The sequence below is a fragment of the Cetorhinus maximus genome, chromosome 4, assembly GCF_964194155.1.
Source record: "Cetorhinus maximus chromosome 4, sCetMax3.hap1.1, whole genome shotgun sequence".
NCBI classification, from domain to species: domain Eukaryota; kingdom Metazoa; phylum Chordata; class Chondrichthyes; order Lamniformes; family Cetorhinidae; genus Cetorhinus; species Cetorhinus maximus.
The window spans coordinates 13,956,928-13,973,027 of record NC_135882.1 but is presented as its reverse complement, the minus strand read 5'-3'; the positions used below and the strand labels follow the sequence as shown (position 1 = coordinate 13,973,027).

At 39.7% G+C, this 16,100-nt stretch overlaps 1 protein-coding gene across 8 annotated transcripts in view; it reads left to right on the top strand.

Moving 5' to 3' along the window:
• The window catches only part of LOC144679511 (protein MTSS 1-like), a 176,365-nt gene extending 160,524 nt beyond the window's left edge, over nt 1–15,841 (top strand). For 7 of the 8 annotated variants that reach the window (XM_078539959.1, XM_078539955.1, XM_078539958.1 and 4 more), the window contains 3 exons: nt 727–897; nt 7,632–7,794; nt 12,422–15,841. In XM_078539959.1, the coding sequence (XP_078396085.1) occupies nt 727–897; nt 7,632–7,794; nt 12,422–13,164 (1,077 nt within the window). In that variant the 3' untranslated portion in view covers nt 13,165–15,841. The remainder of the gene's footprint in view (nt 1–726; nt 898–7,631; nt 7,795–12,421) is intronic. The other variant, XM_078539954.1, reaches the window with a different exon arrangement.
• The last annotated feature ends 259 nt before the right edge of the window (nt 15,842–16,100 follow it).

Here is a 16,100-nt window from a genome sequence, read left to right as displayed (position 1 = left end):
CTCTACCACAGAGTTCTTCTGTGATTCGCATCCAATAAATTTCTACTCGGCCTCTTTGGCTCCCTCCTCAACTCCCCCTTTATACTCTCCCTCCCTTTTAACATAAAAAGGACTACTGCGCTGAAGCAGTTGTGTATTACAGTAATTTCTTAGAACTGTAGCTGCAACTATCTTCCCTAATCATCTTTTCTCTATCATCCTTTGACTAAGATTTTGGCCATCTGCCCTAATATTATTTTATATTGCTTGGTGTCAAATTTTGATTTTTACTGCTCCTGTGAAGCACCTTGGAATGTTTTATTACTTCAAAAATGCTATGAAAATACAAGTTTCTGTTGCTACTAAAGCATTTTGGACAGTTGCAAACTATGGTTTTCATATTTTCCCTTTTCTTGCATAATTCCATTAAATTATCTCCCATTTTTTCCTGAGTTCTCTTCTCCCCTGCCCCAGCCTACAGTGTCCCAAAAATAATTCCTTGTCTAAGAAAGCAACCTGTTTCCAGGCTGCCAGATCCATTCGGCTAAACTAGTGAAGTTAGCCATAGGTGATACTGCTTCCATCTTGCTTTTATTTACACACATACAAACCCCAGTGGAGAAACGTCTGTTTGACTTCTTTATCACTCGAGGGTGCAGTGCTTTGGAGCTTTTGATTTGATATTCGTGTAAAAGTAGAAAAATGCAGATATTTACATTTTTAAATACTTAACTGTATTTTAATTAGGACTGGGCCAGACCAGGTCCCTACGATCAGCCAGGAGTAAATACCTTACCAAGGCGTAAAGACTCAGAGCAGCGACGAGATGCTGAAGCAAAGACTCCATCTATTGGCCAGAATGTACAAATAGAGGAGGCACAGAGAACTAGAAGTATGACTGTCTCTACTACAGCAAGGGTAATAACTATTATATTGCCAATCTAATATGAATTCTGTGCTCATTATTGGAGATATGTACTTGAGAGAGCCATTTAAAGTCCCCCAATTGGGGACAGAATGTACATGTCATGTTCTTACCATTGCACATTTTTTCTATTAGGCCAGCACTTATTACCCATCCCTCATTGCCCTTGTTCAGAGAGTATTTAAGAGTCAACCACATTGCTGTGGGCCTGGAGTCACATGTAGGCCAGGCCAGCAGATTTCCTTCCCTTAAGGACATTACTGAATCAGATGGGTTTTTACAACAATTGACAATGGTTTCACGGTCATCATTAGACTTTTAATTCCAGATTTTTATTGAATTCGAATTCTACCATCTGCCGTGGCAGGATTCGAACCCAGATCCCCAGAGCGTTACCCTTGGTCTCTGGATTACTAGTCCAGTGACTAGTAATCCACTACACCATCACCTCCCTGCTAATATGAAATATTTGATTCCTGTTGGCTTTATAGAATAGGCACGGTTAATACTGGATATGTTTTTACATTGTGCTGTTAATCATTTAGTAGCCTTTACAGCAAATTCGACTTGGAAGTTTATTTTAAGTGGTTTAATTTTGATAGTATGATTTTGACACTATGATTTTGATGGTGCAGCAATTAATTTTATATCCGAAAAGGGTGTCATTGAGAAAATGTTGGAATCTATTGTAAAGGATGTAATAGAGCATTTAGAAATACATAAATCTAATCAAGCAAAGTCAGTATGGCTTCATGAAGGGGAAATCATGCCTAACAAATTTATTCAAATTCTTTGAGGAGGTAACAAGCAGGATAGATAAAGGGGAACCAGTGGATGTAAGATATTTGGATTTCCAAAAAGCATTCAATAAGGTACCGCAAATAAGGCTACTTATTAAGATAAGAGCCCATGGTGTTGAGGGTAGTATATTGAGGGATCTGGGTAGAGTGTCCTCTGCAGTCACCGTTGCCGTGAAGCAGTCTGGGAAGAGTGTCCTCTGCAGTCACCGTCACTGTGAAGCAGTCTGGGAAGAGTGTCCTCTGCAGTCACTGTCGCTGTGAAGTAATCTGGGAAGAGTGTCCTCTGCAGTCACCGTTGCCGTGAAGCAGCCTGGGAAGAGTCTCTTCTGCGGTCACCATCGCCGTGAAGCAGTTTGGGAAGAGTGTCCTTTCCAGTCACCATCGCTGAGTTTTTAAAAAAAAATTGACATCACAGGAAAACCGTAAGTTCATTGGTTGTAAGTAACTGCTAGTTTGAACTACCTATTCTAAGTTGATTTCAGATTAAAGGTGACTACTGGAGCACAGGATCGGAGGCCTAGCACTTCAGATTCAACTCAGCAGAGAGCGCGAGTTCCAATTGATTTTAATAAGTGTATTTTGAATCTCTATTCTAACTTGCTTTCTGATTAAAGGTAAATAGGAGAAATATTTTACAGTTTAATAAACTAAATACCAGTAGGAAATTTAAAAACAAATTGGAAAAACTAATTAAATAAAATAGAGATGCAGGACCAGGCGATGTGTTGTAGTTGCATGATGTGGGAGCTGGTGGACCCCATTGTGGTTCCTAATGACCACATCTATAGCAAATATTGGTTGTTCGAGGAACTCCAGCTCAGAGTTGATGAGCTGGAGTCTGAGCTTCGGACACTGTGACACATTAGAGAGGGGGAGAGTTACCTGGACGCTGTGTTTCAGGAGACAGTCACACCCCTTAGATTAACTACCTTAAATTTGACCAGTGGCCAGGGACAGGAGGGTGTGACTGAGTGAGGCAGGTAGAGGGATCCAGGCAGTAGCACTGTAGGAGCCTTAGCCCTTGCCCTTGTCCAACAGGCTCGAGATTCTTGCTCCCTGTGTGGGCGAGAGCGGGGACTGTAGGGAGGATGTGCAAACTGACCATAGCACCGTGGTACAAAGCCATTCAAGTGGGGGGAGTAAAGAGAAATGTCATTGTAATTGCGGAAAATATAGTTAGGGGAATAGATACCGTTCTCTGTGGCCGGGATCTAGAGTCCCAAAGGCTATGTTGCCTACCTGGTGCCAGGGTTAAGGATATCTCACCTGGGCTGCAGAGGAACTTGGAGTAGGAGGGGAAAAATCCAGTTGTCGTGGTCCACGTAGGTACCAATGATATAGGTAGAACGAGGAATGAGGTTCTGCTGAGGGAATACGAGCAGCTAGGGGCTAAATTTAAAAAGCAGAACCAAAAAGGTAATAATCTCTGGATTACTACCTGAGCCACGAGCTAATTGGCACAGGGTCAATAAGATTAAAGAGGTAGATACGTGGCTCAAAGATTGGTGTGGGAGAAATGGGTTGGAATTCATGGGACATTGGCACCAGTATTGAGGAAAGAGGGAGCTATTCCGTTCGGACGGGCTCCACTTGAATCATGATGGGACCAGTGTCCTGGCGAATTGAATAACTAGGGTTGTAGATAGGGCTTTAAACTAAATAGTTGGGGGAAGGGTTCAGTTGCATGGAAATACAAAAAAAATCAAAGTTTAAGGAGAGGGTAAGAGCGCAGGTTAGTGACGAGGCTGATTGTTACCAAAAAGTAAAAGGAAGGGACAGTGTGTATGAACACCATATTGCACCAAAGAATCATATAAAAGTAGGGAAAATTGACAATAGGGCAAACTTAAAGGCTTTGTATTTGAATGCGCGTAGCATTCGGAATAAAACTAATGAGTTAACAGTGCAAATAGAGATAAATAGGTATGATTTGGTGGCGATTACTGAGACGTGGTTACAGGGAGAACAGGTTTGGGAGTTGAATATCCAAGGGTACTCAGTGTTTCGGAATGATAGGCAGGAAGGAAAAGGAGGCGGTGTAGCTTTGTTAGTAAAGGAAGGGATCAGTGCTATAGTGAGGAATGACGTAGGCACTGGAGAGCAAGACGTAGAGTCAGTCTGGGTAGAAATAAGAAATAGCAAGGGAAAGAAGTCCCTGGTGGGAGTAATCTATAGGTCCCCAAACAGTAGTTCAGCAGTAGGGCACAGTATAAACCAGGAAATACTGGGAGCATGTAAGAATGGTACTGCAATAATCATGGGTGATTTTAATATGCATATAGACTGGACTAATCAAATTGGCAAGGGTAGCCTCGAGGGAGAGTTCATAGAGTGTATTAGAGATTGTTTCTTGGAGCAATATGTTGTGGAACCAACCAGGGAGCAGGCTATTCTGGATTTGGTTTTGTGTAATGAGATGGGATTAATTAATGATCTCATAGTAAAGGATCCTCTAGGGAAGAGTGATCATAGCATGCTAGAATTTCAAGTTCAGTTTGAGAGCGAGAAACTTGAGTCCCATACTCGTGTTCTGGAGTTAAACAAAGGTAACTACAAATGCACGAGAGCAGATTTTATCCTAGTGGACTGGGCAGGAAGACTACAAGGTAGGATAGTCGATGAATAATGGCAGATATTTAAGGAGATATTCAATTCTTCCCAAGTAAAATATATTCCAAAGAGGAAGAAAGATGTTAAGAGGGGGAGAAAGCATCCATGGCTAAGCAAGGAAGTTAAAGATAACATAAAGGCAAAAACTAAGGCATACCAAATTGCAAAGGTCAGTGGCAGGCTGGAAGATTGGGAAACTTTTAAAGATCAACAAAGGGTTACTAAAAAAAAATAAAAAGAACAAAGGTAAATTATGAAAGAAAACTAGTGCAAAATGTAAAAACTGATAGCAAAAGTTTCAAATATATAAAAGGAAAGAGAATAGCTAAAGTGACTGTTGGTCCCTTGGAGGATGAGACTGGGGAGTTAATAGTGGGGAACGCAGAAATGGCAGAGATGCTAAATCAATATTTTGCCTCACTTTTCATGGTGGAGGACACTAGTACCATCCCAATAGCAACAGGTAGTGCAGAGGGTATAGAAAAGGAGGAACTTAGAACAATCACCTTCACTAGAGAAAACGCACTGAGCAAACTATTGGGATTAAAGGGTGACAAGTCCCTAGGATCTGATGGCCTACATCCCAGGGTCTTAAAGGAAGTGGCAGCAAATATAGTGGATGCATTGGCTATAATATTCCAACATTCCCTGGATTCTGAAAAGGTTCCAGAGGATTGGAAAAATGCTAATGCTCTTATTCAAAAAGTGGGGGAGGAGGCAGAAAGTAGGAAACTATACAGACCAGTTAGTTTAACGTCTGTCGTTGGGAAATTGTTGGAATCCATTATTAAGGAAGTAGTAATGGGGCATTTGGAAAGTCAAAATGCAATCCATCAGAGTCAGCATGGCTTTATGAAGAGTAAATCGTGTTTGACTAATTTGCTGGAGTTCTTTGAAGGTGTGACAAGCAAAGTGGATAATGGGGATCCTGTAGATGTAGTATATCTGGACTTCCAGAAGGCCTTTGATAAGGTGCCGCACAAAAGATTAATACACAAGATAAGATCACACGGACTTAGGGGTAATATATTAGTTTGCACAGAGGATTGGCTAACCAACAGAAAGTAGAGAGTCGGGATAAATGGGTCTCTTTCAGGATGGCAAGCTGTAACTAGTGGGGTGCCACAGGGTTCGGTCCTTGGGCCCCAACTATTTACAATCATATTAATAACTTGGATTCAGGGATAGAAGGTACTATAGCTAAATTTGCAGATTACACCAAAATAGATGGGAAAGTAAGTTACAATGAAGAAATAAGAAATTTACAAATAGATATGGACAGGTTAGGTGAATGGGCCAAAATTTGGCAGATGGAGTTTAACGTGGATAAGTGTGAGGTTATCTATTTTGGTCGGAAGAATAAAAAGGCGACTTATTATTTAAATGGAGAGAAACTTCAGAATGCTTCAGTGCAGAGGGATCTGGGTGTCCTCGTGCATGTATCGTTGAAAACTGGTATGCAGGTACAGCAGGTAATAAAGAAGGCAAATGGAATTTTGGCATTTATTGCTAAAGGAATAGAGCGTAAAAATAGGGAAGTGTTGTTGCAACTGTACAAGGCATTGGTGAGACCGCATCTGGAGTACTGTGCACAGTTTTGGTTCCCTTACTTGAGGAACGATGTAGTTGCATTGGAGGCGGTTCAGAGGAGGTTCACTAGATTGATTCCAGAGATGCGGGGCTTGTCTTATGAGGAGAGATTGAGCAGTTTAGGCCTATACCCGCTAGAGTTTAGAAGGATGAGAGGAGATCTAATTGAGGTATGTAAGATGCTAAAGGGGATAGACAAAGTAGACGTGGAGCAGATGTTTCCCCTTATGGGGAATTCTAGAATGAGAGGCCATAGTTTTAGGCTAAGGGGTGGTAGATTTAAATCAGAGATGAGGAGGAATTATTTTTCTCAAAGGGCCGTGAATCTGTGGAATTCGCTACCTCAGAGTGCAGTGGATGCCGGGACACTGAGTGAATTTGAGGAGATAGACAGATATTTAATTAGTAACTGGTTGAAAGGTTATGGGAAGAGGGCGGGAAATTGGAGTTGAGGCCGAAATGAGATCAGCCATGATCGTTTTGAATGGCGGGGCAGGTTGGAGGGGCTGAATTGCCTACTCTTCCTAGTTCCTATGTTATTAGCATGGATGGAGGATTGGCTAACTAATAGAAGACAGAGTTGGGATAAGAGGGGCGTTTTTGGGATGGCAACCTGTAACTAGTGGAGTGCAACAGGAATCAGTGCCTCAATTATTTACAATATATATTAATGACTTAGATGAGGGAAGTAAATGTACTCTTGCCAAGTTTGCGGATGACACAAAAATAGGTGGGAAGGCAAGTGGTGAGGATGACACAAAGAGTCTACAGAGGGATATAAACAGGTTAAGTGATTGGGCAAAAACTAGGCAGATGGAATATAATGTGGAAAAATGTGAGATTATTGCACTTTGGCAGGAAGAATAGAGGAGATGAATATCATTTAAATGGAGAAAGACAACAGAAAGCTGCAGCACAGAGGGATTTGGGAGTCCTTGTGCATGAATCCCAAAAAGTTAACATTCAAGATCAACCGGTAATAGGGAAGGCAAATGGAATGTTGGCCTTTATTTCAAAGGGAATGGAGTATAAAAAGTCTTGCTGAAAGAATACAATGCACTAATTAGACCAAACCTAGAATACTGTGAACAATTTTGGTCCCTTTATCTAAGGAAAGATATACTGGCATTGGAGGCAGTCTAGAGAAGGTTCACTAGGTTGATCCTGGGTATGGAGGGGTTTTCTTATGAGGAGAGGTTGAGTAGGTTGGGTCTGTACTCATTGGAGTTTAGAAGAATGAGAGGCGATCTTTTTGAAACATATAAGATTCTTAGTGGGCTTGACAGGGTAGATGCTGAGAGGTTATTTCCCCTTGTGGGAGAGTCTAGTACCAGAGGGCAAAATCTCAGTAAGGGGGTGCCCATTTATAACAGATGAGGAGAAATTTCTTCTGAGGGTAGTGAATCTGTGGAATTCCTTACCGCAGAGGGCTGTAGAAGCTAGGCAGGAAAGTGGAGCTGAGGATTATCAGATCAGCCATGATCTCATTGAATGGCGGAGCAGACTCGATGGGCCGAATGACATACTCCTGCTCCTACGTCTTGTGGGTGAATTCATGAACAAATTACTTCTAGGATGAGCCTAGAACAAGCCTAAGGACATCAGTTTTAAGTATGAGAAACTATTGTTTTCCTAATTTTGATTTGAGTGCTAAATATGGTTGGATTAGATCATAGCGGTAATATTAGTGCAGTCGTAACTTACTGTGGATTGCATGTATTTGGCAGCAGGGGGAGGAGGCAGAAACTCATGAAGAACTGGCACTGGCCCTCAGCAGAGGTCTTCAGCTGGATACTCAGAGGAGCAGTAGGGATTCCTTGCAGTGCTCCAGTGGATACAGCACACAGACAACCACACCATGCTGCTCTGAGGACACAATCCCTTCGCAAGGTAAATGTGACCATGCTTCTTGTAACTTTTTTTTGGCTCAGTATCTGGATCCTTGCAATGCTCTGACACTATAATGGCCACAACGAACTTAAATGAAAAGGAGGCCTAGTAGTATGTAAAGCTGTATTATACCCTGTGCTCAATTTCCAATTCCTTGTGAATTTCATATGAGTTACCAGAATATAAGTCAACTTGGCATATAAGGTGACCCCATTTTTCCAGCTCCAAAAATCTTTTTTTTGCCTATACTCGGCGTGTAAATCACATTTCCCTCCTTTTCAGCCACTACGTTATACTCGTATCAGTAGTCAGCCTCAATTTTTCACCCCACAGATGCATGTTTTACTTGTATATTATAACTGGGCGCAAGGGATAGAATGGTTACAGAACAGGAGGAAGCCCATTCAGCCCATTATGTCTGTGTTGGCCCTTTGAAGGAGCAATTCACCTAGTGCCACTCTCTTGCCTTTTTACCATTGCCCTGAAAATTTCCCCTTTACAGATAATTATCTCTTTTGAATTCCTCAGTTGAAACTGCATTCCAGTTCCTAACCATTCTCTGCATTAGAAAGCTTTTTCTCATGTTGTCATTGCTTCTTTTGCCAAATATCTTAAATTTGTGCTCTCTGGTCCTCAAGCCTGCCACCACTGGGAACAGTTATCTAAACTGTCCAGACCCGTCATGATTTTGAAAACCTCTCAGATCTCCGCTCAACCTTCTTTTCTCCAAGGAGAACAGTTTCAACTTGTCCAATCTTTCTATGTAACTTATCCCTGTTCCTCATCCCTGAAACCATTTTAATAAATCTTCCCTGCACTTCAAATGCCTTCACATCCTTTGTAAAGTGTGGTGGCCAGAACTGGACATACTGTTCCAGTTGAGGCCAAAACAGTATTTTATACAGATTTAACATAACTTTGTTGCTTTTGTACTCTCTGCCTCTATTAGTAAAGCCCAGTATGCTTTATGCTTTATTAACCGTTCTCTGAGTCTGTCCTACCACCTTCAGTGATTTATGCACATATACACCCAGGTCCCTCTGCACCTGCACCCATTATATAAGGACAAGCTACAACAGAGAAAGAGAAGCAAGTGCCCATTTAAAATTAAATAAATAAATTTGCTCTTAGGAACTGGGCAATGCTGAAAAAGCCAATTTATTGCTCCTCTCTAGCTGTCTCAAGGTGGCAATGAGGTATCCCCTTGAACGACTACAGTCTTTGTACTGATGGTGTTCAGTAGGAAATCCAGAACCATAATCCAACAACAACTAATAAACAGTCCACACTAGGATGGTGCGCAACTTGGAGGGGAAATTGCAGGTGACTGTGTTCCTCTGGTTCTAGACCACCTCAGTGGTAAAGGTCACAGGAAATGTGCTATCAAATTTAGTTTGGTGAATTACAGCAGTGCATACTGTAAATAGTACATACTAGAGATACAGTGCACCAGTAGTGGAGGAGGTGGATACTGGGTTCAGCGGCTCTGGGGTCAAAGAAGTGGACTGTTTTATCTTGGATTATGTCAACCTCCTTCAGCACCATAACAGTGGACTCACCTAGATGAGCACTGAGTATTCCATTACAGTCCTAACTTGAGCCTTGTAGATGATGATGAATCTTTGAAGGATCATACGGCAAGATCCATGCAGGGAATAGTAGTAAAAAAAATGAAAATAAAGCACTTCATCTGAATGCACGGAGCAGCTGTAATAAGATAGAACATAATATTCCAGGGTACCCAACATTTCAAAAAGACAGGCAGAATGGACAAGGAGGAAGGGTACCCCTAATGGATGACTGAAGGACATTACTGAGGAAAGATCATGAAGTAGAACCAGTAATCTCCGGAGATTAAGAATAGCAAGTGTCCGAAAACAGGGTGTAGTTTATAGGCCCCTCACAGTAGTCATACTATTGAACAAGGCATTAAACAAGAAATTATTTGAGTTATCAAAGGCAATGTAATGATTGTGTGGGACTTGAATCTTCATGTAGACAGAGCCAATCAAATTGGCAAGGGTGATCTTGGAGATGAGTTTGTAGAATGTTCTCGTGACAGTTTCATGGAGCAATACATTGTGGAACCAACTATGAATAAAGCTATTTTAGATTTACTATTGTTTAATGAGGCAGAGTTAATTAGTAATCTCACAGTAAAAAAAATCCACTAGGAACTAGTGATCATAATACAATCGAATTCCATGTTACGTTTGAAAGCGATATACTCCAATCATAAACAAGAATCTTAAACTTAAACAACGCCAGTTACATGATTATGAGCTGTTATGACACAGCAATTGGTAAAGGCTGAGTTGTTTAAATCCCAGAGGGAAACTTGAACAACTGTCATAACCTATATTTTAATTGGTATATTTGAGATGCAGCTCTGAATTCAGGACTAAAACCACCAAGCCTCAAGAGATTTTTTTATATAAAACTAAATTAAACATTTATTAATTTAACAACTATTTAAACACATATACACAAGTCTACAAATTACTATCATAACTTTTAAACAAATCCCCAAATTAATCACTCCCTGGTAAATCTTCATCAGTTGTTGGGAAAGTGTTGGAATCTATTATTAAGGAAGTTTTAACAATGCACTTAGAACATTGTAGTGGAATCAGACAAAGTCAACATGGTTTTATGAAAGGACAATCACATTTGACAAATTTTTGTTTTTTAAGGATATCATAGGGTAGATAAAGGGGAACCAGTAAATGTAGTATTACCTGAATTTTCAAAAGGCATTCAATAAAATGCCACACAAAAGGTTAATAAGCAAAATAAGGGCTCGTGGAGTTGAGGGTAATATATTAGCATGGATAGAGGACTAGTGGAGTGCCACAAGGATCAGTCCTGTGGTCTCAGCTATTCGTAATCTATATTAATTACTTAAACAAAATGAGAGAGAGCAATGTATCTAAGTTTGCTGATGATACAAGAGCTCAGTAACAATCTAAGTTGAGGACACAGGCTGCAAAGAGATGTAGACAAGATAAGTGAGTGAGCAACAAGATGGCAGATTAAGTATAATGTGGAGAAGTGTGAGGTTATTCGCTTCGGTCATTTAGAATAGAAAAGCAGAATATTTTTTAAAAGGCATGAAAGTTCTAAATGTTGATCAAGCAGCTGATACAGGTTGTGTTGCGAAGATGTGCATGAGTTTAAGGTAAGCCCACTCCTGTGTCGGATGCTGATGACATTTCAAAATGGCAACCACCCACACCCAGGCCAACATATCACTTTTTTTATTCGGCATATAAGTCGAACCCTGTTTTGGAGATATTTCTCAAGGCTCCTAAGGTCAACTTATATGCCGGTATCTATGGTATTCTTGCTGTACAAACATCAATTGTGTTTACACTTATATTTAGTATCAGATTTCTACCATATGGTGGTGGTTGCTAACTGATGTGGTTGGAGTTGATAAGGAGGCATATCCATTGGAAACAAAGAGATGTATTGATTAAGTTGATAGCACTTTATACCTTGGATGGCTACAAATAAAGCTAGAAATCTTTTGAGAAGGCTTATGTAGAAAACTGATTAAAACTGGGCACTGAAACAAAAAACAAAGGCTTTACATTCATTCAAGTTTAAACATAACTTGCATTATTTTGGTCACCTTTATCTAGTTAACTAAAAAGTTTGCAAAATGACCTTGGATTTGATTGGCACCTACACTTCAGTTAAGAACTTACAAGTGTTGCAATTCAAGTTGTTGTATTGGAAACGTATGTTTTCTCTATTGAAAGCTCTCATTTTTAGTCATGAAAGGACCAGTGTCATCAACAACCCAATCGCAAAGCAATTTAAATCCACTGGAATAAGTGGTGTGGTAGCATCTTTGATTCCCATCCAAATAATAGTTGGGTAATTGAACTCCTCAAGTAATCAAGGAGAACCTTTCATGATTTCTGAGATGCCTTCATATATAGCTTACACTGGCACCTCACCTTGGTAGAAGAAATAAATACAATTCCCTGTCTTTGAGTTGCCCCATCAGATGACTGAAACATCATTCAGCAGTAGTATAAAAACAATAGAGCAATGTCTCCATTACACCACCTTTTGCCACATTCCCCTTAAGTCCCATTCAAGCATATGTGTAGCAGTAATCCTCACTTGTTTATAGGCAGTCTGTTTTGCTACATTGATGTAACTGGTAATTTACTATTTTGTGCCATTTTTTTGAACAACAGATCATACGTAGTTAGACAATTGCTTATGACAACTCATTTGAATTTGCTTTGAAAGGCACTGTTATCAGATTTGTTCAACTGACTTAAATGTAAAGGTAACAGTATTGGTCAATGAAACACCAAATCTTATTTCTGTCGGGTTTTTTTTTTCACTGTTCAAGGCCTTCAATTCAAGCCTCTTACAAATAAGTGATCACTTGAATGTAATTGTTTTCCTATTGAAGATAGCACATTTATGGCTGTGTATTTGTGCTGACTGCCACTTTGATTCCTGGTTCTTTAATTAAAAGGCTCAGGAGAAAAAAGCCAGGCATTTCCCAATTGGCAGAGCTATTATAGGATTTTACTGCAATGCAGAGTCAATTCAATTTCGTAAGTTTCAAAAATCAAGTTTTTTTTTTAAATTTTCTATTCAGTTTCAGATTATGACTACTTCTCAGTTAGTGGTGATCAGGATATTGAACAGACGGAGTTTGACAAGTCCTCCACAATTCCACGAAATAGCGATATTAGCCAGTCCTATCGTCGAATGTTCCAGGCGAAACGTCCTGCATCCACAGCAGGCTTACCAACAAACAGCGGACCGGTGATGATGACACCAGGAGTTGCTACAATCAGACGGACGCCTTCAACCAAACCATCAGTCCGAAGAGGGACTATAGGAGGAGGCCCAATACCAATTAAGACTCCGGTGATTCCTGTTAAAACACCAACTGTGCCTGATGTAAGTAGCTTGTCAGGTGTGCAGCCTGGGCCAGAGGAATGCCCAGAGCAGGGTTCTGAAGCTGCAGAAAGCCTGCAGGTCTCTCCAAAGAAAAGCAGTATATCATCAACTGCTTGCACACAGGCACCTGTCGTTCCTCCAGTGCTTTCCCAATCCGCTAGCCCCACAGACGAAGAGAAGCAGTCTGTGATGAGCCAACAGATGATGACAGAAGTTGGAGCATCCAGCTTGGGTATCACACTGGCAGCTGCATCTGTGGATCAATCTTGTACCGGTACAGCTTTGACCCTGCAGGAGTTGGATACAGCAGGTGAGCATTCCACAGTTGATGCTGCAGAGCCCCCTCAAGGTGAAGATATGCTGAGCGCCATCCGACGTGGGGTGAAACTGAGGAAAACAACAACTAATGACCGTTCGGCCCCAAGGTTTTCATAAATGTATAAATTGTATCGTAGAGATGACGGTAGAGGTCTCTGACTTGGAGAAATCTATTCTGTTGTAATCTCAATAACATACCACCATGTATTTTATTTGAGAGGCTTATGAGAGAGGAGACTGGTGGAATAAAGAGAAAAGGCAGTGGGGGGGGAAATAGTGGGGGCGGGGAATCTTTACTAGTTGCATTACGTTTTGGATTTTATGGTCTGTAAATATGAAAACTGTTTTCTGTTGTAGCTGCTTTTTAGTTTACCTGTTGCTTTTTTACCCTCCCTTCTGCCAAACCAGAAGGTGCCAAATCATATCTGACATGCTATCGATTTCATTGTAATTTGCTAGAGCACAACATGATAAAGGTTTTTTTAAATTCTGGAATGAATAATTTTGTTTAAAAGACTATTGTGTAAGGTGTTCATCAGCTGAAAACTGATGAAGAGTGCACTGAATTAATGGTGCATAGAGAAAATGAAAGTTTTAATTTATTGGATTTTATCCATGTTACAAGATTTATTTCTATAGGATGGAGCGATAAGCAGCATCACACAGTATTAACTTTAGTTACTGTCTGTACAGTAATTTGAAGGAATTTAACAGACTACCAGCTAACAATTTAAGCAATACAGTGCAATTAGGGCAAAATGAGTCGGCGAGGATTTAATGTTTAGTCGTAAATTAGAGTGCCATGACAGTGACCGTCCTTACAAAATGGATGTTTTTACACTGATAGTTAAGCATATTGTAGTTTTCTAGTGCTTAATGTTGATCCTATTGAAATGAGCCATATCCAGTTGCACAACTTATAATTTCATATGCTGTTTAGACATTGCTTTCTGTTAAATTTAACTGTCCACAGAAATGAGCTTGTTTGTATGCACGTGACCAGATGTTATTTCTTTATACCTGCAGCAGTTCATATGCTTTCTTTACCTTTCCCTTTTCCCCTCTATTTTTCTAATTTTAAATATAACTTTTAGGCTAATGCAATGGGAAGTATGCGAAATAAAGTAGTAACACACCTTTTAAAAACTGAGGTAGCAGGGAGTTCTCTAGTTAACAATGCCTTTTTCTCAAATTTTCTTCTTTTTAAAAAAAGAAATAGATTAACCCAGCAGGCTGGGGTAAGTAAAAACCCATATAGTGCAACTTTAAGAAAAGTAAGCAAAATCTTCATGCTATGACAGAGCAGTAGCCATAGAATTACAGCTCAGGTCTTACCCCTTGTGCAAATGTACGTTCTTTTAAAAATACTTTCAGGGGCTTGTTTGTTATGTATTGCAGTTCTTGATTCATATCAAACTTGTAATAATTAAATACAGAAAATCATAAAATAAGAGTGTACGAGCATTGTGTATAGTTGCCACCTCCTGTATGCATGATTAATTCTTCAATATATATTTAGCATTTCTGGTAAACTTAAGCCCTAACCGTTACGTCAGTTTTGTATTTTAGTAATCATGCTGACTAATAATGGCTGGTTTAAGTCATGTAGTTTTCAATAAATGCTTAATGTCACCTTCAACTGTACTCTCTATCTCCTCTTCATTCCCAATGCCCTAAGGTGTCAGCACGAGGTGATAGCAAGTATGTTAAGTTTTTGGAATACAGTTTGCTTCTCTTTTAAGTGTTAACCACTTAACGCATTTAAATGCAAGTGTTTTTAATCCCAGACTTGCAGATATTTTTGCATATCTTTGACACTTCAGGAGTCACAAACGACTGAAAATGAAATAATTTCCATCAAGCACTGAGTATACAAGGACATTCTAGAGGTTCTAAACATGAAGCCGCTGTTTGTATTCAATAAACTGATGTGAAGCTGTTTTTGATTTTTGTAAGAAAAGTTGGGCAAACCAGCAATTGGAAGTTTCATGGTTGCAACATGCTTAATAAACAAGCCCCTGGCTAGAAAATAGCATTATCTTTGTAGTGCGCGTGGTGATTCTGATACTAAAACAAAACAGGTGAGACAGGAATAGTTGATATACAGTAGTAACTCCAGCTGATGCAGATTGCAGATGATGCTAATAGTTGATGGTTACTTAATAGCTCTTAAAAAAATCATAGAGACACAATTGTAATTGTTCAGTTCTATAAAAATGTAGGAAAACTTTTAAATAAGAGGTAGTATGTGAAGTAGATTCTAACATTCATCACATATCTTGCATCTCTTCATGGAGTTAAATATTAAATAATGTTGCCAAAATTTTAATAATATGTAAACTGACAGAATTGTTTTTGAAATAGTAAAAATTTGATGTGTTTTGCATATTGTAAAAGCAGGTTATCACACTGAAACTAGAATTGTTTCTAATGGTAAATTATTGTGGTTTTGTTCCTGGTTTGTATTGAGAGTTGACCTCTCCATGTGCAGTTTTTTTGTTTGACCGGTGTAAATATAACAATCTATAATTTTTGTGTCACCCTCTTCTGTGTAATGATTGCTTCAGCCCACATTAAAGAAATGTAAAAAAAAACTCCATTTTGTAATGACGTATTTGTGTTCATAATTTAAATTATCTAAGTTGTACTAAAATTGAAAAGTAATTTGCTCTCATACTTATGTTCTGATGTCAGAATTTGCATGTAGTTTGCAATAGGTCTTGGCAAACAAGGCATTCTTGGCCAACTCCTTGCAGGTCTTCTGTATTTACATAATTAAATTTGATGGCATAAACATCAGTTTGTTTGTCCATTTTTTAAAATGTATTCTTTCATGGGTTGTGAGCATCACTAGCAAGGCCAGCATTTGTTGCCCATCCCTAATTGTCCTTGAGAAGGCAATGGTGAGCTGCCGCCTTGAACCGCTGTAGCCCATGTGCAACAGTGCTGTTAGGGAGTTCCAGGATTTTGACCCAGTGACAATTAAGGAACGGTGATATAGTTGTAAGTCAGGATTGTGCAGGAGGGGAGCTTGCAGGTGGCGGTGTTCCCAT